Source organism: Crinia signifera, chromosome 9, assembly GCF_055691185.1.
Source record: "Crinia signifera chromosome 9, ASM5569118v1, whole genome shotgun sequence".
Taxonomy (NCBI): domain Eukaryota; kingdom Metazoa; phylum Chordata; class Amphibia; order Anura; family Myobatrachidae; genus Crinia; species Crinia signifera.
The window spans coordinates 43,858,350-43,881,837 of NC_139225.1; the positions used below are offsets into that span (position 1 = coordinate 43,858,350).

At 45.4% G+C, this 23,488-nt stretch overlaps 1 protein-coding gene across 2 annotated transcripts in view; it reads left to right on the forward strand.

Moving 5' to 3' along the window:
• Positions 1 to 21,966, forward strand: part of DUSP9 (dual specificity phosphatase 9) — a 63,306-nt gene extending 41,340 nt beyond the window's left edge. For both annotated transcript variants that reach the window (XM_083159015.1, XM_083159014.1), the window contains exons 3-5: positions 3,448 to 3,953; positions 14,699 to 15,142; positions 18,635 to 21,966. In XM_083159015.1, the coding sequence (XP_083015141.1) occupies positions 3,605 to 3,953; positions 14,699 to 15,142; positions 18,635 to 18,939 (1,098 nt within the window). In that variant the 5' untranslated portion in view covers positions 3,448 to 3,604 and the 3' untranslated portion in view covers positions 18,940 to 21,966. The remainder of the gene's footprint in view (positions 1 to 3,447; positions 3,954 to 14,698; positions 15,143 to 18,634) is intronic.
• Positions 21,967 to 23,488: the final 1,522 nt, after the last annotated feature.

The window sequence follows — 23,488 nt, forward strand, 5'->3', positions numbered from 1 at the left end:
AAGATGGCCCCCCTTCAGCTCTGGGCCCCATAGCAGCTGCACATAATGCCTCACAGCCGTACAAAAGCGAAAACATCGGACATAGGACCTCTGTGCAAGTGACACGAGTGACTCACCTAAGATATAGGGGGAGGGGCCCTAAACTGCTCACCCTGGACATGAGGTGCTACCTGCTGAGACTTGTAGTGCAGCAAGCAGGAGGAGGAGTTTGCAGGTGCACACTAAATATATATGCTAGACCTTTTAATATCTTGCTATATTGCATTTTTTTTTTTTTTTTAACAAACTAAAGGGGTGATTGAAATTGCAATATAGCAAGATATTAAAAGGTCTAGCATATATATTTAGTGTGCACCTGCAAACTCCTCCTCCTGCTTGCGACTCACCTAAGATACCCTATACCGTTGTGGAAGACGATAGTCCAGACTGACCTGTGATTTTGTTAATGCTCCCAACACTGGCTACCTGTTACTCACTTTGAGAACAAATACTGGAGGAACTACCTGTATATAGATTTTGATGTTTATTTTTACCACAATAAAGTGTTGCGACTCTGTGGCTAGAGCCGAATTCGGATCGCTTTGAGCAATCCTAAATTAGGCCCATTGTGTAAGGTCTTAAACTGTAAAAATTAGAACCACATTAATATCAGTTGTACCTGTCCGTACCTTGTATTTATGGTATTTTATGTCATATGTGTACCAGACACTTCTATCCTCAGGGCTGCAGCAAGCTGTTTTTTTCTCATTTATGAGGCTTGTTGCCTTATCAGCTGACATCCTTGTATCCGGTCATGATTTATGAGAAACCTTTAAACCAGTTGTCTGTTGATAATTAATGTGTTTGTCCAGCATCAAGCACTTTTATTGTCATTCTAAGTGGACAAATAAATGGACAGATGTTATTGATACAGCTATCTTGTCTGTGTCAGGACGCTGATAAAATGACCAGTAGCATAGCATGTTAAATATCAGTTATTATTTATATCTCAGGGAAAAGATTAGGATAAAACAGCAGGGGACTCTTAAACTCCTGGTACAGTAGCTGCTTCTAAAGCCCGGGTAGCTGAGGCTGGCTGCTTCTATTGCCTAGGTAGCGGAGGCTGGCTGCTTCTTCTGCCTGGGTAGCTGAGGCTGGCTGCTTCTACTGCCTGGGTAGCTGAGGCTGGCTGCTTCTAATGCCCAGGTAGCTGAGGCAGGCTGCTTCTAAGGCCCAGGTAGCTGAGGGTGGCTGCTTCTACTGCCCGGGTAGCTGAGGGTGGCTGCTTCTAATGCCTGGGTAGCTGAGGCTGGCTGCTTCTACTGCCTGGGTAGCTGAGGCTGGCTGCTTCTAATGCCCGGGTAGCTGAGGCTGGCTGCTTCTAATGCCCGGGTAGCTGAGGGTGGCTGCTTCTACTGCCCGGGTAGCTGAGGGTGGCTGCTTCTAATGCCTGGGTAGCTGAGGCTGGCTGCTTCTAGTGCCCGGGTATCTGAGGCAGGCTGCTTCTAATGCCTGGGTAGCTGAGGCTGGCTGCATCTAATGCCCGTGTAGCTTAGGCTGGCTGCTTCTAATGCCCAGGTAGTTGAGGCTGGCTGCTTCTAATGCCCAGGTAGCTGAGGCTGGCTGATTCTAGTGCCCGGGTATCTGAGGCTGGCTGCTTCTAGTGCCCAGGTAGCTGAGGCTGGCTGCTTCTAATGCCCAGGTAGCTGAGGCTGGCTGCTTCTAAGGCCCAGGTAGCTGAGGCTGGCTGCTTCTAGTGCCCAGGTACAGTAGATGAGACTGGCCACTTGTAATACCCGGGTAGCTGAGGCTGGATGCTTCTAGTGCCCGGGTAGCTGAGGCTGGCTGCTTCTAATGCCCGGGTATCTGAGACTGGCTTATTCTAATGCCTTGGTAGCTGTGAGTGGCTGCTTCGAATGCCCAAGCACTTGAGGCTGGCTGCTTCTAGTGTCCAGGTAGCTGAGGCTGGCTGCTTCTAATGCCCAGGTAGCTGACGCTGGCTGCTTCTAGTGTCCAGGTAGCTGAGGCTGGCTGCTTCTAATGTCTGGTTAGCTGTGGGTGGCTTCTTATAATGCCCGGATATCTGAGGCTGGCTGCTTTTAATGCCTGGGTATCTGTGAGTGGCTGCTTCTAATGCCCAAGCAGCTGAGGCTGACTGCTTCTAATGTCCAGGTAACTGAGGATGGCCCTAATGCTCAAGTAGATGAATCTGTCTGCTTCTCATACCTGGACAGATGGGCTGGCTGCTAGCTCAGTCTGGTTGTTTATCATGCCCATGTACTAGGGCTGTATGTATGTCTTACCATGCACAGGCTGGTTCACAATCAGAAGAGTATGAGGGGACCAGTGATATGGGGCCTTGAATAGACTGAATGGACCATGCAGTGCCAATGTAAGTGCTCAGTCAGCTTATTATGCCCGGGTAGCTAGGGCTAGCTGCATTATATGATTTATTATCATGCCCAAGGTGCTAGGGCTGTCTTCTTATCTTACAAGTGTAGCTTGCTGTGGCTGTTTACCATGCCCTGGTAGCTGAGTTTAAGTTCTTGTCATGCCCAAATAGCTGGGACTGGCAGCTTATAATGGCCAGATAACTTGAGGGTGACAGCCTTGCTGCAGCTGCAACATGGCCGTTGTAAACGAGGGCATCCATTTCAGGCGAGGAAAAGGATCGTTAATGGTGTGCGGTGTACAGACTTGGCGATATAGTTCTTTATGTATTTTTATGCTTCACCTGCTCTCCTGTATTAGATGTAGAGAAGGGGTGCCGAACTTTTGTGACCCGGGGTCTACTTTTTGTTCTCTTATTTAGTGGTGATCTACTGGCATCAATTTACTGAAACCTAATGCAAAATGTATTGATGAGCTGGCATCAGCAAACTTGGAATAATCAGGGTATTAGGTACTCCTCCCTAACCATAAGCAGGCTTCAAGGTGATCAAAAATAGCCTGAATAACAATATCCACATCCAGTGGAGGTTTTTACCTATTGGATGCAACTCCCCCCTAGGTAAAACCGCCACTGTAATGAAGCAAGATGCTGTCTGTGGGACTGCACTGGCTTCACTATGACTGGCAGTGGCTTCTTATTGGAAGTACGACCTGCCAGTCACCCAAGGCACTCCCAATGGTAGGTGTACCCTTCTTCTGGGATGCATCTACGGCCTGCTGCGGTGTCAGCCCATAAAAACAGGTTCTGCGAAGGATCCGGGAATGTTATTATGCTTCTATGGACTGCTGCCGAAGCTGGCATCGAGGCAGCCCCTATCCTCCACAGAGCCACTGTCCACATCATTGTTTCCAAATGTAAAGAAGTTTGCAGAGGTGGAGAAATATGTTTGTAAAATATTTCTGAAAACTAGACAAATAATATATCTGAACATAAACACAATAGTTTCAGAAAATTTTCTCATCTGTGATTACTTAAAATTTTTATTTAATTTATTTTTTTATTTTTCTGTCCTCCAGGGAAATGCCCTGAAACAAGAAAGAAAAATGTCGCACTGGTGTTGATAACACCTCCATACTTTGAGGACGTACGCCCAAACTATTAGGATAAATTAAATCGTTGCACAGACTCTGCTGCCCCTTCCCTCCCATGGTTTTCCCTAAGTGAGCTGAGCAGATGGAGTCTCTGGGTAAATCGACCATTTGGCTGCGGGATGAGCTGGACTCTCCTGCCCAGAACGTTCGCATCCTGGACTGCCGTAGCAGGGAGCTGTATGACTCTTCCCACGTGGAGAAAGCACTACATGTAGCGCTGCCAGGCCTGATGCTTCGCAGGCTACGCAAGGGCAATCTCTCTGCCCACTCCTTGCTCCCAGGATCACCACCAGCAGTGAGAGAGGTGGCATTGTTGTATGATGAGTGCACTGCCAGCCTCCCAGGGCGCCAAACAGAGGAACAGGAGCCCATCCTTGTGACTCTTCTTCATAAGCTTCGGAAGGAGGGGTGCCAAGCCTACTACTTGCAAGGTAAGGAAACTTTATTTTGAGACAATGGGGTCAATCCTATAAGCTGCAATGATTTCGTAGGTGAGAATCGTTGATGCAACAGTTTGCACATAAGTGCTCACTGCCCCATATATGAAGGGTGTTTAAACGCTGCATCAATGACACCTATCATCTTACACATCTACAGGGTTTGTAGAAAAAGTAACGAGACCAAATCTGGGAAAAAAATGTTTATTGAGGATATCACTGCAAACAATTAAATTCAGCAACAGGGATCGTGGTGGTACACCAGTGATGCACCTGAACATTTTCACTGTACAAAACTTTTGAGAATTGCATAAGCATAAACTTTCGCCCAGGCCTTAAGATTAGTTTAATAGGATTGACCCATATTACTATGACAGTTGCACAACCCTATCGATCTTGGCTAGACCAAAAGTGAAATAAATGTGCAGATATCTCTTATATATTTAGCCAGAACTGTCAGTCTGTGACTGTGTGTATAACGCTGGGCGGAGTCATGGGCAGAGTTATACACACAGTCACAGACTCCAGTCCTCACAAACACTATAGCTCAGCTGCTGCAGGGAACCGAAAAAGTTCCCCATCATGTGCACACATCCCCACAGCCCACACACATTATGCAGTGATTGGGAATCACCGGCACAGCCACATACCTCCCAACTTCTTCAGTGTATGAAGCGGGACCCTCGCGGAAAAAGGGGCGTGACCTATGCAAATGAAGGTGGGGCATATGCAAATTATGTCCCGCCGGGTCACCCACCCTTTTAGTCCACTGTGTCGCTGAATAGACACTGTGCGCATGTGCACAGAGTCTATTCCTCATGCTGGGGGGACTCCCAGCTGCCCCCCCTCCCCGCACACGCTGCTCACAGCCTCACCCCCCCTTCAAGCTTTAACTTAACTGGCACAGTGCCAGTATGTGTGTGCAGGCTGGCAGAGGGATTCATAGAGTGTCTCTCCCTCCCCGCACATGTGTCTGCTCTCTGCTGTGCCATCGATGTAGGGAAACCATCTGGTTCTCCCCATCAATGGCAAAAGTTTTCCACATCGGCCATAAACCATTAATGATTTTGACTCATTGATGGTCGATGGCCATCCCTAGACTGCAGTGAACCTGGAAGCGGAGGTCCCCATAGGATGCAATAGTTCATTGGTCTGGCGTGTCCCCCAAAAGCTGCCTCCTTTTAAGCCCAGGTTAGTAATCACACACACACCCCAACTCTACCTATACACCCTCTCCCTCCGCAAGCCTAACTCTATTTATACAGTACACCCCTGCAAGCCTAAATACAGTGTATACACATCCCCCTCCCAGCAGCCTAACTATCTTGCAGAACACCCACCCCTACCACTGTACACTGTCACCCACCTTCCAGCCATGCCACGTACCCCACTTCTCCAACCGCACTACAAATGCACTAACCCTCACCACCCCAACACCCAAACCTCCTAACCCCCCTAGACCACCACAACACTCTACCTGCCCATAACCCTACCGCATTAACAACAGGCCCACCCGTCCCACACCACCACCGCCCCCACACCAATAAGCACCCTCCCCCACCCACACCACTACAATACGCACGCAACAACAACCACCCCTCCAGCACCCACAGGAACCCCGCATCCACTTGCACAACCACGACAACTGCCCCTCCCACACCTACACTACACTCCCCCATCTACCTGCCAAAACACTTCACCTGCCCCTCCTGGTACGAATATACCAACACACACCACACCTCCACCCCAAATTCCTTAACTTAAAGTATCCATGCACCCACCCATGGCAACACCATACCCGCCCATCCCCTACCTACACTGCCGACACACCCATGCCTCACTCTAACACACTACCCTTGCTACTACACCCACAGCACCACCGCAAATGCACCGCACTAAAACCGTGCACCACCACACCTAACCAACCCACACCACCCACATGGCCAACCACCCCACATACACTCCACCACACACAATTTCCCCCCATCCCCCACTTCACAACACACACCACCCCTAAAATGCCTTTTCACACCCATAGCACCCTTGCACCCAACCTTCACACACCCACCACACCCCTACCTACAACAACATAACCCCCCCCAACACTAGCAGCACCCCCACATCCACCTGCAAAAACACTGCACCTGCCCCTCTCCATCCCGCAGTACCCCCACAACAAGCAGCACAAACACTGCACCCGCCCTATCCCCCTCCCGCATTACCCACGCACCCATCTGTCTCCCAACCACACCACACACTTCCCACAGCACACCCGCAAATGCATGTTTTGCAACCGGTGCACTCACGGGTACTTGTGTACATTCACGGCTCCCACGATGTCCATCGTATAGGAAAAAAATCGCATCGCATGCGATTCGATCGAATGTGATCGCATGCGATTTTTAACAGAAATGCATCCAAATGCATTGAAATTAGTATCAAACATGTTCAATGGCCCCCAAATGTCATTTTTGAGGCTGTACCACCCCCACTATCAACGCGAACCCGAAGCTTGGCGAGCGCAGCGAGCCCACGAGGGGCGGCGGTACGCGTCCTACGACCTTTTCATACCCCCACTATCCACGTCGGCGTAGAGTTGAGAATAGAAAGTGTGGCGAGTGCAGCAAGCCACCGAGCCCGAAGCGTGGTGAGCCCCGCGAGGGGACACTGATACCTTCATAGGTATATGCGTCCCCTCGCGGGCTTCACAGGTGTCCGCGTCCCCTCGCGGGGCTCGCTGCGCTCGCCACTCTTTGGGCTCGGTGGCTCACTGCGCTCGCCACACTTTCTATTCTCAACTCCACGCCGACGTGGATAGTGGGGGTATGAAAAGGTTGTAGGACGCGTACCGCCGCCCCTCGCGGGCTCGCTCGCCACGCTTCGGGTTTGCGTTGATATTGGGGGTGGTACAGCCTCAAAAATGACATTTGGGGGCCATTGAACATGTTTGATACTAATTTCAATACATTTGGATGCATTTCTGTTAAAAATAGCATGTGATCGCATGCGATTTTTCAAAAATACTAAAAATGCAAAAATCGCATGCCATCGCATGCCACTACATTTGGCATGTGATGGGAGCCGTGAAAGTACACAAGTACCCACCCACGCACCACACCTACACACACCACCCACACGGACCACCACCACATGTGTAACTCCACCATCCACACTATCTCGCACCTCACACTAGCTCACCCACACCACCCACAAGCACCCAACCGCCAAACACGCGCACACCTCTGCCATACACCATGCTACAACACACACCACACCACCGCACCCGCTCCTCCACCACGACCCACAGCACCCCGCCATCCACTTGTGCAAACACGACAACCGCCCCTCCCACACCACCCCTCCCCCACCAACGCTACACCGGCCTTTCACACATCCACAACATGCCCAAACCCCTTCCCTAACCCACCCCCAGACCCCACAACCGCCCCCCCCCAACACTGGTGTCAACCACCCCCACCCTACAGCACCCTCACCCCTGCACCTCACACACCCACATGCACCTCCAACTCCACCACTCGCAAAAAAAACCTCCCCTCCAGTGACACCAAGACCCCTCTTTCACCACACACAGCACCTCCACATCCACCTGCCCCTCTACATTCCGTATTACCCCTGCAACCAGCCACACCAATCGTCTGTAAACACTGTTCATACCAACAAAATAACCTACACCTTCTTCACAATCAAATGCCCTTTTCATCTTAAAAATTAAACCTCTAACTATAGTACCAATACAGGTAATCCTCCATATAATACAAACCTGATTTCACACACTAAAGGCGTTCACATGTTAAGTGGGCGGAGCCGCTTACGACGATGTGAAGAGCACCCGTAGGACGCGAGGAATCACCTAGTATTCAAATAAGGCAAAGAAGAACAGGAAGAATGTCGCTATGTGGCGCACCAAGGAGAATTTAACAATGAAATGTAACTTTTATTAATTGCATACTAAAAAGCAAAATAAAACACCGACATATAACATATACAGACATGTGGTTAAAACGGGATATTTCTATCCCTACAACGTGGGACCCCCAATGCCTTTATATTTCATTCAGTTAATCAATCATATGATATAGACAGGTGTGTTAGATAGGCGTTTTATACTTGTGGCGGCAACTTTTATCTATGGAGAAACTTTCTCCAGCCTTTATTTCCTATTCTAGTGATTGCCACAATGACACATACACCGGCTCAAATAGAGCTATTCATTGGGTTTTTCCCCTCTTTTTTTAGTATTCAAATAAACTGCATACTGTGGGGTAAATTTACTAAGAGTTCTGTTGAAGATGGGATGTTGCCCATAGTAATTCTTATGTTATGAATTCAATCCAGACTAGTTAAAGGAATACAAAAAGTTACATGCATTCAATCTTTTTGAAACAGAAAAGTTTTGCAGAGGTATTTTGATTAACCCTGTTTTCCGATCCACTCAGTGGGCCTGATTCTGAATTACGCCGGCCCTTGCTAAATTGCGAGAGAATTGCGAATGAATTGCTAATTGTAATCCACTCACAAATCCATACGCAATTCCCAAACCATCAGTCCCAGTATGTATTATCCATGGCTAATGCTGTATTCTCTCTTTAGCCCAACAAATTGGCTAGTGTCGATATTTGATCTCAGTCCTAATGGCTGTTGAAAAAAAAAAACCAGAACCAGGTTTTGGTGGCTGGTGTAAAAAAAATATTTTGATGCGAGTTCTGGTGACTAGTATAAATTCAAAAATTCTTTGACTGGGTAATATAATAAAAATAGACCCACGGCATTATGGCTAGTTTAGACAGCAGACCCTCCAATACTGGTTCACAAGTACCAAATTCAGAATCTGCTCCTCCCCAGTCATGTGGCTAGTATAAAAAGCAAACCCGCAGTCCAGGTGGCTGGTGTTAAAAGTAGATCTCTAGTCCCAGTGGCTAGTGTGATAAAAATATCTATAGGATTGCTACAGTAATTTAAAAATCAGATCCCAATCTTGGTGGCTAGTGCGAAAAACTCTACACCCCATCCGGCAACCAGGCGAGATCTGAACATGTCTAGTTGTGACTTCTGCTCTCTTTCCTTGCCCGCCTGCCAAGTGGCACACAACAGTAACCACTTCACCAATGATATACTGTACCATGTATATATCACAAATGGGTGCGTTGTCATTAATAATAGAGTCCCTATTGCTCCAGTTATAGCACCCAGTGGCGTAACAACACCACTGCAACCCAAGCACTGATATCGGGGAGCAGGCGCCAGGGGGTGCAGGGTATCTGTCTGCATGGAATCTACAGATAGAGACCCTGCACCCCTCCAAAAATGGCCACCACCTTGGAGGAGGCAGACGCTAGAGGTCCTACTGGACCTCTAGCATCTGTCAGGGGAGAGCAGTGCTTTTACACTGTGTGCTCCTCCCCCCTAGGAACGAGCATGTATCTCCTTGACAGCGAGCATAAAATAAACTGCTGGCAATGTGCATGTAAGCCCTGGCAACGATCGTGAAATCTGGGCAATGAGCATTAAACCCTTGGCAATGAGCATTAAACCCTTGGCAATGAGCACGTAACCCCTGGCAATGAGCATGTAACCCCTGGCAATGAACATGAAATGCCTGGCAATGAGCATGTAACCCCTGGCAACAATGAAACTAGCATGTAGGTAAATAATAAATATATATAATTAATGTAGGGGATGGGTGGGTTAGCCCCAGAAACATTTTTGACAAGAGGGTGCAACATTTCTAGTAAAACCACTGATAGCACCGGCTAATCCTGCACCTCACACACACTGCTCCGTAATGCCAGTTCTGTACAGCTTGTATATGTACAAAGTGCATCTGCACAGATGGGGACATTTTCTGCTACTGCCCTCTGTCCTTCTCACAAATACTAGCCTAAGGCAGCAGCGACACCTGCAACTTAGAAACGCAAACTAAGCAAAGTACTGAAGAAGGGAGATGATAAACCAAAATATCACATTTCCCGGAAACCTAATATTTTGGCTAATGAAAACACATTGCAGGTCTCAATCAAATTTCATTTTACACAACATATTACAAGGCATGTTAATTATAGTTTTCCATTGTAAGTGTTCTCATTAATCTGCCACATAAGCTAATTTTTTTCTGTTTGCCATTTTTAAGTCAATAAATACTTTTTTATATAAAAGTATGTTTATACTTCAGACGGGATATGGTCGTATTGTTAATCCGACTTAGGTCGACAGTCATTAGGTCGACACCGTTGACAGGGTTCTAGGTCGACATGGATGAAGGTTGACAGGTGTCTAGGTCGACATGGGACAAGGTCGACAAATGTGTTAGGTCGGCATAGGTAAGGTCGACAGGTCGCGAGGTCGACATGGGTTTTTTCACAGTCTTTTTGAGCCGACATGTGCCGACAGGCGGTATTTCATGCCCTACCATCCACTAGGGCATGGTGGTGGAATAAAATAGTGTGCCGAGCGCAGCAAGGCACCTGGCCGAAGCATACAAAGCTAAACGAGCCATGTGAGGGTCTGCGGTTGACTTCCAACTGTGTCCACATCGACTGTGTCGACATTCGGGTAAAAAAAACAAAAAACCATGTCGACCTCAAAACCTGTCGACCTAACCCATGTCAACCTAATGCATTTGTCCACCTAAACCCATGTCGACCTTGTCCCATGTCGACCTAGACACCTGTCGACCTTCACCCATGTTAACCTAGAACCCTGTCGACCTAGTTGCCTGTTGACCCAACAGTGTCGACGTAATGACTGTCGACCTAAGTCGGGTCGATAATACGATCCACACCCCTTCAGACATGGGACAGCTGGCAAGGGGATATAGAAGCTTTTGGACAACCTCTGCTACTTAGGCAATTACCACACACACACACACACACACACTCACACTGGTTAATTTGGGAGTTCTATTGAAGATGGGATGTTGCCCATAGCAACCAATAAGATTCTACTTCAAATCTATTTAGCACCTTCTAGAAGATAATTCATAGAATCTGATTGGTTGCTATGAGAACATTCCATCTTCAATAGAACTTAGAACCATTTGGTTCTGGGAACACGTAGAGTAGTAGACAGTCTAAGGAACTGCATGCATCCAGGCCACTGGTGGATTCCCATTAAGCATCTGAGACACATGCCTAGGGCGCCAATTTTGTAGGGGTGGGCAACATGAGAGTCTTGCTAGGCCGCTTTCATTACGGCTTATGTATTTATTTTGCAACTGGTGGAGAGATGGCGATGGAGAGTAAATTGTGGTGCAGGAGATGGTAAGGGTTAAAGTTGGGGCTGCCTTGGTGGCTTTGAGGCATCGATATTCAATTAGTTAATGCAAGATGGGCATTTGCATCTAACAGCTGGTTAGTCGCTGCTTTAATGTCACAGTGACGGACATTTGAATGCCTCTCCCAGGAGAACCGGTGGCTGTCTCGTCTGCAAGTGGTTATTGTGACTTTACTGGGAGCCAAATACTGGAGGCTGGAGGAGCCAGGGTCTGAGGCTCCACTGTGGCATTTATGCCCGCTGTCTGTTTTAAATGATTCTCTTCAACAGACCTAATATTATATGGAACAATAATTGTTAGGAATTGTAGTCAGTAAGCAGATCAACATAAGCGGTATTATGGAGATGGTCAATAATTCACATATTTTTTCAAAAACTTTTTCAGGAATGAACCTTAAAAACCTTGGTTAGGGCTTGGACATTTCAGATGGCCATTTATTTGAATACATGAAACAAAGTGATGCTTTTACTATGAATTATGTCCTCCGGTTTTCCTGTTAAGTAACCTACACACATGCACAAGCTAAGTGAAGGATAAACTATCTCCTTTTATAGAACCTTCCTGTCGATGGCCAGACCTTCACCGGGGACTTATGAGAACATCACCTATTTATAGCTGTTCTGCAAGTCGGCTGTCAATAGTTCACTTATTGACTTTGTTGTCTAAATCAGAATCTTTTGTAATCCATCATGTGTAATTCTTTATTTACTGCAAATGATTCATTGTCGAGGACGGTAACTCAACAGGTCATCAAAGACTGTTCCAAGCCTTACGAAACCAGCTCGTTTTATTTTTGTTCTTTCCATGGCAGTCGGTCATTTTTGTATGTGTTGATTTATAATTTTTATTTGCGAAATTTGAAAACAGGCTAGAAAGATACAGAAACAAAATACATTTAGACATTTCAATTATATCCCATTCATGCGCATTGTGTTATGTTGTATTGAAGACCGTAACAATTATTTTCAGTTACCAGGAAACAGTCCAACCATGGGAACGCAACATGGGGGGGGGGGGGATCCGAAACATAGACAATAAGGGCTAATTATAGAATGATTAATTATAGAATGAGGACATCTGTTGTAGCATTATTTTACAATAAATCCCATCTAAAATAATACAGTCCTGGATCAGGGATGCACGCAATGTGGATGCAATTGCATTTTTATTGTGTGTACGGAAATAAATGAGGATAATCACCCATATGCGCCTGATTAGTTACTGTAAGTCACTGGTTCCGCAAGGACCCGCAACAACACAGGTTTTCCAGGTCTCCATGCAGACTCATATGTCAAATAATTAACTCCACCTGTGGATTTTTTATATACGTGTCATTAAGTAATAAGTAGACCCATGTACCTGCTGGCTGACCTCGGGAATGTGAACTGTTGGGGTCCCTGAAGAATGAGTTTGGGAACCCCAGGGTTAAATAGTCATCATCACAACAAATATGTTCCAGCCTATACTAGGCACAAGCAATCTGTCTGAATTTGACCAACTTTGCATAGAATACAATTCAGGGCACCATACCAACATCCACAAAACAGGCTTGGGTGCAACTCTTAATACCTCTGTTATTTAATCTTCCATCTGCTATAGAGTTGGTTGAATGTAAACCTCAAGTCAGTGAGGGGGGGGGGGGGGGGAGTCCTGGTGGTTTCCTTCCATCGATGGTACAGCATATCCAAATGTTTTTGGTTTTATACAAGATGCTGGGACATAGAACATAGCTCCACTCCTTGACACTGACTAAACCCCCATGCTAGGCTCTGATTGGCCCAAGGGCCAGTCATTCAAAAGACAGGGATTACCATTGGTTGGTGAAACCATTGACGCTTATCCAGTGAATAGTTATCAACCATCAATGACCACTTATCTAATTGCCATCAATGGCAACCAAACTGGTGGCCATCTCTAGTCTTCAATTGGTTGAGAGTGATGAAATACACATACCTTCAATCTACTGAAGACACAACATCACCTCAGTCTGTCACAAGGGACTCCAAGGCTGCTGCCTGCTCATCCCTGCACATCCCGGTAGGGCAGTGGGCGGCGTTTCAGGTGCTCGGTAAACCAGAAGCAGGCCCCTTAGTTCCCTCAAAAGATTTACGTGAAGTAACACATACATTTATATCATCATGCCTGGACTACTGCATTACCCTCAACCTTGGTCTCCCAGAAAAAGAGTTGTACTACTTACATCTGGTACATTAATGCAGCTGCCAGGCCATTAACCAACCTGCTCCATTCTACTACACCCTCCACATACCACCCATTTTATACTCCCTTCATTGGCTGCCTGTGGTGAATTGTTTTCAAGATTAGCTTGCTGACTGTCAAAGCCCTACATGACCAGGCAACAAAGGTACCTGAAGCAGCTACTGATTCCATGCTGCCCTGCTTGTTTACTGCAATCTATAGATAAAGTGCTGTTAACAGTAACTAGAATCTCCCATAATTCATTTGGCGGTCAAGCCTATGGCCAAGTGTATCGTACTCTATGGTACTCACTTCCCCACACACTTCGAGAGTCCTCCATTCTAGAATCCTTCAAAAACACAGAAGACTTTCCTGTTTACTCAGCATTTACTTATTGTCCGTAACTTTGTATTTTGTGCTGTAAATGCAAACGTAAAGCACTTTGAGTCCTATTAGGAGAATAGTGCTATATAATTAACTTTATTATTATTATTACTATACTATTTTTATTTATTTTTACATTTATAAATTGTCTATACCAATGATTCCCAAACTTACTTGAATCAAGGCACCCTAGAGTATCAAAATTTTCATCAAGGCACCCCAGTCCAAAAGTTTGTATTCATTTAAGTAAATTATGCTTAACTGTAACCCTTCGTTTCAGTTATTGGACATAGTTGTGGTTCTAACTGTCCACATATTTTATAACTGGCAGCCACAGTATTGCTTTGGTCAAGGTGATAATCTTGACCATAAATGATTTGTTGTGGTCTGGGCCCACCAGCCAGAGACACCACTGCATGTGTCTTGAGGCACCCCACGGGGCCTAGGTCCCCTGGGGCCACTGGCTGTAGAACCACTGATTTGAACTATATACTGTAGTTACAATATAGTTACTTTTGCAAGAGAGTAAATGCAAATGAACTGTATCACTTCACTGAGAAAAGTTGATTCTGGTGCATGGTTTTTCAACAGTTATTCTATCAAAATGTCCCTAAGCCCCGGCCCCTCTGTTTTGGTCAAAAAATGAAAACTCCAATATTGCCCTCAATTTCGGCTTTAAACTTTAGGTACTTGAACAAACAGTATAAGTAGGGTGACATAAGTTGATTCTGATGCATGGTTTTCAAATGGGAGGATGAAGTCTTTTAACTAAATTCTTATAACTATTGGTTTAGCATAACGTCTGCCCCCGCGCCTAAAAATGGAAATAATATATTTATTTATCATTTATTTCTCACTTCCGCAGGTGGCTTCAGCAAGTTTCAGGCTGAGTTTCCTCACCATTGTGAAACCAACCTAGACTCCACCAGTTGTGCCAGTAGCTCACCACTTCCACCAACCCCAGTGCTAGGACTAGGAGGCCTGTGCATTGCCTCGGACTGCTCTGATGTTGAGTCTGACCTTGACCGGGAGCCGCTAAGTGGGGTGGACTCCGAAGGCATGAGTCCTCGCAACCAGCCCCCATCATTCCCTGTGCAAATTCTGCCCCATTTGTATCTGGGAAGTGCAAGGGATTCTGGGAACATGGACACTCTGGCCAAGCTAGGCATCCGTTACATCCTTAATGTCACCCCAAATCTACCCAATATTTTTGAGAAAGATGGCGAATTCCACTACAAGCAGATTCCTATATCTGACCACTGGAGTCAAAACCTATCTCAGTTTTTCCCAGAAGCCATCGAGTTTATTGGTGAGTACATATATTCATTTTTATACCTGTTTGATAAAGTAGCATTTCAGATCTATTTCTCACAGTGGTTCTTACAGTACTAGCTGTGAGTTAATATAAGACGTGAAGTTTGTTGGATTCCCCCAGGTCCCCAATGGCTCTAGCAGTCCAATGCCACATGCCTTTCTACACTTATTGGTCTGGGAATGGAGAGTTCACTGGAGAAGAGCATGGGTAATTGGTGTGGACTGCTTATGCAAGCCGAACTGTAAACACGGGAAGTCGTTTGTTATGTGAATATTATAGAAATTCGGACCCTAGTGGACCTGCCACATATCTTAGTTTCATTTCTGTTTTTAGATCGATGTGGTGTATTTAATCGAATGTTGAACGCAGAACAGGGGTAATTCAGACCTGTTTGCTAGGCTGCGTATATACGTTGCCTGGGGAGCAGGTAAACGCTGCCCTGCAGTCCCACTGAACGCAGGCCCACTCCACCGACCGAATCTCCCTGACATGATGTGAGCAGATGTGTACGCTTACAGGAAAAAATCATTCAATGGTTACTCGTCATCAAATGATTTTTTTCCTCCCTTCGCAGATAAAATTAAGCCTATACTTACTTTTATTCTGCACAGTGATGGTCAAAATGGGGGCGGGGACTGACGTCATGTGACATCAAACGCCTGCCCCGAGCAGGCATGGGCATGCCTGCAATTTCAGGTGTCCGCCCAGCATTTCCATGGGCATGCCCACCGTTTTTGGATGATGTTTGTGTGTGTGTGTCTGTGTGTGTGTGTCTGTGTGTGCGTCTTTGCATGGATGTTCCTCGATAACTCTCGAACGCTTTAACTAATCGTCTTCAAACTTTGCACACTATCTTAAGGGACAATCTTAGTTCAAAGATGGGTATACTCGGAAGACCCCTTAAGGGTGCTGTCATAAGGGTCCATGCTATATCTGTTGTTTTCATGCATTGTGATATGTCGTTGGAAAGCTTATGACTTTATGAATATAACCAGGACCAATAAAAGCCCAGCTGGGCCCCAGTAAAAAGGGGGCTTGGTCAATGGGAGGGGCATGGCCAACAGGAGGTCGTGGTGACGCCCCTGTAACAAGGGGGTGCAGGCTGTGTGCCGACGCATATTGCTATGTTTTATTTGTCTACCTGAGCTCTAACAATCCGCTCTGAGATAAACTATTGATCACACAATGGTGGCAATAAATATTACGCAGTAAGTGGACCTCAGCGCGGAGCTATAAGGACATGTTTGTGTCTGCATGTCTTTGAGACTGTCCTTCAGACTGGCAGTTTGCAGCCTCCCGGATAGGGTTACCTTAATGGACATCCCTCCTCCCTTGTTCTCTGCCACTTATTGTCTTTGTCTAAGAGCTATTTTTAAATTACTCCTCTCAGTGGTGTTATCTGGAGAGTGGTTTACTGAAAGCACCCATATCGTTAGGTAATGACAGAGTGCCTTCTACTGGCAACGGGTTAAATCCTTACAATGCGTTTTCTCCTTGAACCAAAGCATTGTAATTGTATAAGCAAAGATATGCTGCTGCTAAGATCGTGACCATCTAATATGCTGATGATTTCAGAGGTCTATTTGCTAAGCCTTGGGGGGCAGATGTATGAAGCAGTGATAAGTGAGAAGTGAGCCAGCTGAGAAGAGTCCCTTGGCAGCCAATCAGCACAGAAGTAACATCTGTAATTTGCATAATATAACATTATACAGAGCAGCTGATTGGTTGCCATGGGCCACTTCTCCTCCATTATCACTGCTTCATACATCTACCACTTGGAGAGAGATAAAGGTGGCAGATATAAAGTACCAGCCAATCTGCTTCTAATTGTTACAGGCTGTGTTTGAAAAATGAAAGCTAGTAGGTGGTTGGCTGGTACTTTATATCCCTCCACTTGATCTCTTTCCAAGGTTTAGTAAATAGATAGACCCCTCAGTCTTTAAGGTTCTGGTGCTGAGTGGGCTGCAAAATAGGGGTAAATTACATGAGAAAGCACCTGTACACCCTATTTTACCCCTTCGTTTGTAGGGCTTGTTGCAGCCTTAATGTGTCCAACTTTGCAGCGGCATTTGTGCGTGTTTCTATTGTCTGAACATGTGCTGTGGAAAGTTCACTAAATGTGTGGCAGCTGCTGGCACAGTGCACACATTGCAACAGCCCCAATCAGGGCCGTAACCGGGTGTGTGCCAGTGGTGTCTTGCCCACAGCGCATTTGTACTATAGGCGTGCCATCTGGCAGCACCACCTGCATGGCTTTTGATATGCCAAATGCCTATCTGCCTCTCCAAGCCACTTAGCTCTGGTTGACACGCATTTCAAATGTGGGGCCAGCCATCAGTCTTTCACTGACCGGCAGCTGCAGTTAGTGATTGGCTGCCGAATTGAAAGCTGTTATTGGCTGATTGGCTCACAAGCTGGAGCTCTGATTGGCTGATTGGCTCACAAGCTGGCACCAAATTTTAATTGGCTGAGAGGAAATGGAGATGGGTATTTTCCCCTCTCCTTCCCTCAGAGATGGAAGGAGCCAGCGTGGGCAGAAGCGGCAGTATGTATATGGCACTATGGGGGCAGCATACCTCCCAACAGTCCCTATTTTAGCAGGACAGTCCCGATTATTAGGGCCTGTCCCGCTGTCCCACCCGCGGACGGCAGTGTCCCGCGGTGAGGGGGGGCTGTTGGGAGTCCCCCCTTTCGGCTGCTAAGCAGCGGGGAATAAACGCTGTGCGCATGCGCACAGTGTCTATTCCTGCAGCCAGGGGGCTGGGGGCATGGCTAGAGGCTCACAGAGACTCTGGGTCATGCCCCCATAGCTGCAAAATGGGGGCGTGGCCACGCGGGAGAGCCGTGGGTATAGACCACGCCCCCTAAATTAGGCCACGCCCCGAAATTTCATCAGCAGTGTCCGGGGACATGAAAGTTGGGAGGTATGGGGCAGTATGTATATGGAACTACGGGAGGGGCAATATGTATATGGCACTATAGGGGAGAGGCAGTACGTACATGGCACTACTAGGAAGGGGCAGAATGTATATGGCACTACAGGGGCATTATGCATATGGCACTACAGTGGGACAGTATGTATATGGCACTATGGTGGAAGTACGGATATGGCCATATGGGGGTGCATTATGTATATGGCACTATGGGGGCAGTATTTATATGGCACTATGGGGGGTAGCATGTATGTGGCACTATGGGGGGTGGGCAGAATGTGTATGGCACTATTGGGGCAGTATGTATATGGCACTACGGGGGTAAGGCAGTAAACACATGGCACTATTGGGAGGGGGCAGTATGTATATGGTAGTACAGGGGACATTATGTATATGGCACTACGTCCTTCGGTGCGTACTGTCCTTATTTTGATTGGGGGGGGGGGGCAATTCCCTAAACTTTTTTTAAGATTTCAATAGTAGCAAAACGGTAGCCAGTGGAACCCTTCCCTCTTTCATGATTGTAACTGTCTTTCTTCCATTTCTCTTACAGATGAGGCAGCTTCCCACAATTGTGGGGTACTTGTGCATTGTCTGGCTGGCATCAGCCGATCTGTCACTGTCACTGTCGCCTACCTCATGCAGAAGCTCAACCTGTCCCTTAACGATGCCTACGATTTTGTCAAGCGCAAGAAGACCAACATCTCCCCCAATTTCAACTTCATGGGCCAGTTGCTGGATTTTGAAAAAAGTTTGGGCCTCAGTAGCCCAGATGACAATCGACCACCTGGACACTCTTTCTTTACCAGCCCATCCAGCGATGATGTTTTTGAACTGGACTCATTAGACTCCACGTAGGACAGTTCTTTCAGACCTTCACTATGAGTATTTTCATATATTATCTTTTCATTCCTTTTGTGAGCCTAACCGGCTCAGATATAAGGGAACAGCTATCGATGGGCTATAAGAGAAAAAAATGCCCACTCCTTCAGGGCTGGGGAGATCAAATACGGACTCTATGGTAAACAGAAAGGAGGCATACAGTATTGAGCAGGTATTACCAAGACCTATTCTCGCTACCGGCGGTTCCAGTCTGGTGTGAATTAAAATGAATGATCCCGTTCTTCAAAGAGGATGATGTGATGATCACAAGTGAGAACCAAAACATTTTAGCCAAAAAGATGACCTTACAGTAGACTCTTGTTGAGAAGACCAGCAGCAGTTTACATGGAGCAAAGCATTGTAGCCTTCGTCTGAACACGGAAGCCAGTAAGCTAGTATTACATTGCTATCCCTTCCAGCATCAAATGGGTTAGTATTCTTCTATGATCGGATTATTATTATTTTATTGAATTTCAAAGCAGAGGCATCAGATGCTCTAAATGAAATGTAGTCAACTGGGAATAAACTAAAATCAGGAACAAACTCCTTTTTTAAATGGAACACGACAAGGACTGACTCATTTGTTTTGCTTGAACTGGTGTGATCAATCCTGCGAGCGGAATCTTAAAAGTTTACACAGGGAAGAAGCAGGTGGTGGGTATACAAATTCCATCTGGAGTCCACGCGTACAGTGATCGACGTCCACTTCTCTACTGCACAGTACGCTTCCAGGCCAGTCTGGTGGGGAAATCAAGTACAAAGCCATGAATTTTGTACAGTGTTGGTTTTTTTTTTTCTAACGTTTTGCTAGCTTTGCATTTGAAATTCGATTGTGTATCCTTGGCACATTACTATAGGTGACTTTTCTATGATATCGCTCTTCTCAGGCCCAAGGCTATAATAATGTACACAAAGAACTCAGGATTACTTCTGGCATTTAAAGACCCCTCTCGGGCACAGCTCCTATGGGCAGAAGTGCAGTTGTCAAGTTTAAGTGTTAATATACAGCTCTTAGAAAAGTATTACATAAACTACGCAGCCCTGCGGTGCAGGATGGGAATTATTACTGCCTAAGATCATGGATTTTTATAAGGTCCACGTTAGTAAGCTTAGAACAGACCTGCAACCATATCTGGTCTAGAAAAGACAAACATACACATAAATGGCTTCTAGGTGGGATAACTCATGTGGTAGATGTAGATGTTCTGGATAATTACAAATCGGGATCTTGTAATTATTTTTTGCTCCTTTTTATAAAAAAAAAAAAACAATTAAAACACCTCATCACTGCAGATGACCAGAAAAAAATGTTGTTTTTCTTCTCAGCGGCCTTAAAACGGGGTGAAATACTCCGACGGCTCCTGAAATGTGAAATCCGACTAGTGTGTACAGTATTAGGGTTGGTTCCATATAAAGGAGTATTAGTGTATTTCCACTAGTCCTAAAAATGGATTGCACTTTAAGCTGTATATTCTTTTATCTATATCCCACAGATACTCAACCTCAAGGTTTTAAAGCAGGTCTGGTCAACCTGTGGCTCGCCAGCTGTTGTGAAACTACAAATCCCAGCATGTATTGCCACAGTTTTGATACTAGGGAATGCTAAAACTGTGAGCAAGCATGCTGGGATGTGTAGTTTTACCACAGCTGGAGAGCAACAGGTTGTCCAGGCCTGTCTAAGGGCCTTATTTTGATTCACTCCTTTTGGCAAATTCCTTCTTAGATGGACAAAACCATGTGCACTACAGGTGGGGTAGATGTTACTTGTGCAGAGAGAATTAGATTTGGGTGACGTTTTACTTCAAAGTGAGATCTATATTGCAGTGTAAAAATAAAGCAGTCTTTATTTTCCCTGCACAGACACAAAATAACTCACCCAAATCTAATTCTCTCTGCACATTTTGCATCTGCCCCCCTGCAGTGCACATGGTTTTGTCCATCTAAGAAAGAATTTGCCAGGAGTGAACTACAATACAGCCCTTAACCCTTTGCGTGCCAAGATCTCTGTGAGAGATCCGCAAAATATCCATTCAAATATTCCAGCATCGCTCACATTTGTTATTTATAAACTCAAATATAAATGTGTAAAAAAAAAAAGATTATATTTCCTATATAAGGTAAACATACAGGTCATTGTGATTAATATACCTATTATACACCTATTTTGACAAATTCACTTGGCATTCAAAGGGTTAAAGGCTTGTGGGAAACAGGATTATGTGGAAACTCTTTTGGTATTCACCAAATAGGCCTGAAATTTAGCACTTCTTCAAGAAATTTTGCTCTTAAAAATACGGTTGCATGTGATTTTCTCAGATTTGGCTAAAACACTAATATGGACGGTTCAACGATTAACAGATATTTTTGCTACATTTTATTTTATCATAGCGGAGCTATAGTGAAAGTTACCCCTCCACTTTCTTTGAAGCCTATTTACTAAGCTCCCACTTATCATGGCGGTAAAAAGTGACTTATTGCTGTAATTTAACATTATTAGCGATACTCAGCTGCCACCGTCCAGAGTAATAGAGAGCCCCCGCTTTGCCCTCTTGGGCATATGAGGGGCCCACTGCACACATAGATCTATCTAGAAGTCCAGTTTGAATTTCTAGTTCAAGTACCAAAGAAAAAAAATGAATACAAGTGCTTCAAAAAACCCAAAGGTTTCATATATAAAAATATATTGGTAGATATGAAATGTTACATTAGATTTTTTTTTACCCCAGACTTTTGGAGGGTTTGAAAGTATAATTTATGTAATGATTAAATTCATTATTTCATTGTCTCATCAATTACTGTGCTCATATACCTACCCCCCCCACACCTCCACAATGCAAAAGGCCCTTTTAAAAACAGCAGCTTTCCCCAACAATTTCGCATTTCACCCCCTTATGTCTGCATTCTGTCTTCTTGTATTACCAGTGCAATATATTCATATATTATAGATTCTTGAAAACTGCAATAAATATGCACAGGTGCTGTAGTGTTTTTATATAGAAGTTATACTGTGTTACATGACTAGTTTCATCTGTTTTACAGAGTATTATATATATTGCAGTATTCCCAATGTTTTTTTTTTTAACACCTAAAAATTACAATATTTTGATGCTTAGGATTGGTCACTGATACCCTTTCAAACCGTAGTTAAAACTCCGTTATTGCCGGTTTGCTGACTGGCCGACCTGGGTTCAGGTATGAAAGCTCCAAGCCTAATAACCCAAGTTGGCCAACCCGACAATTCGACCTGGGTTAACTTATAAGAACCGGTACACCCAGATCGGCCTGTGTATAATGTCATGATCCTGGGTCTTATCCAGCACTGCGATGTGAAAGCCGTATGACTAAGGGGGTGATTCAGACCGATCGGTGAGGTCCGAATTTGCTCCCCTAGCCGATTGTAGGGATTCGCGCATGTTCCCCCTGGTGCGAAGGCCCTTTGGCGAGTTTCACTCTCGCCGGGGTGTTTGCTCACCGATGGGTGGGCAGGGGGCAGTTGCAGGGGACCACGCCAGTGCATTATGGGTGGGCCATAGAAGCGCTGGGCGTACCCCTGTGAATGCAGGCGTGCCCATGCATCCTCGGGGCGGGCAGCTGATGTCACATGACATCGGCGCCTACCCCCAATTCGGCAGATAGTGGCCTTCTGAAAAGTAAATATAGACTTACTTTTCAGAGCGAAGGGTAAAATGTTATTCAACGACTAAATATAAAAAAAAAAATATTTTTTATTTCAAGGCTGTGGCCGTCCTTTCCATACCTGACATTTAATGGTCAGAAGCACTCGCTGGCACATGGACATTGCAGCCAAACTTTGTTTAATTGAATTTCATATAATGGAAAATAAATGAGCCTTTTACACGGGCTGAATGTTCTAATCCCACACCCAAAAAGTGAGACAGGCAGTGCCGACAGTTAGCCGCCTGTGTTACTGTGTAACCTGACAGCACTGCCGATGTCTCCATGAGTCAAGCCCTGTTTTGGTTGACCGTCACTTATATAAACCTCGTTTATTGTTGGCAGGAATGAAAGAAAAACATTTCAATTCTTTCTCCGCCCACCATACCTGAACAAATCTGTCCTTGTAAACAGTATAGAAAGTTTGCCTCATACTCCTGATCTATTTTCTTTAGGATGATTTAGTATGTTGTGGTGAGCTGTCATTGTTTCTCTTAATTACTTGAGACAGCCATTGTAACATTGTCTGCTGTTGTGCAGAAATTATTTCATAGATTAACAAGATGTTTGACTTCAAGGATGCTACTTGTCTAGCTAAGATTTTCAATGGTTCCGTTTTAGCTTGCAAAACTTTATCTCTGATATTGGCCGCACAAAAGGTCATAGGTGCTAAACAGATGTGGCCTTCAAGCATCGATTGTGCCCAATAATGATTCTATGATAATCATTAGGATCATCTTCAGATATGTTGTAAATGTCAGAAGATGACCTCTACCGACATAAGGGTGGTTTAGGGCTGAATGGATGGTGTAATGGTTAGCATTACTGTCTCACAGCACTGAGGAGGTTG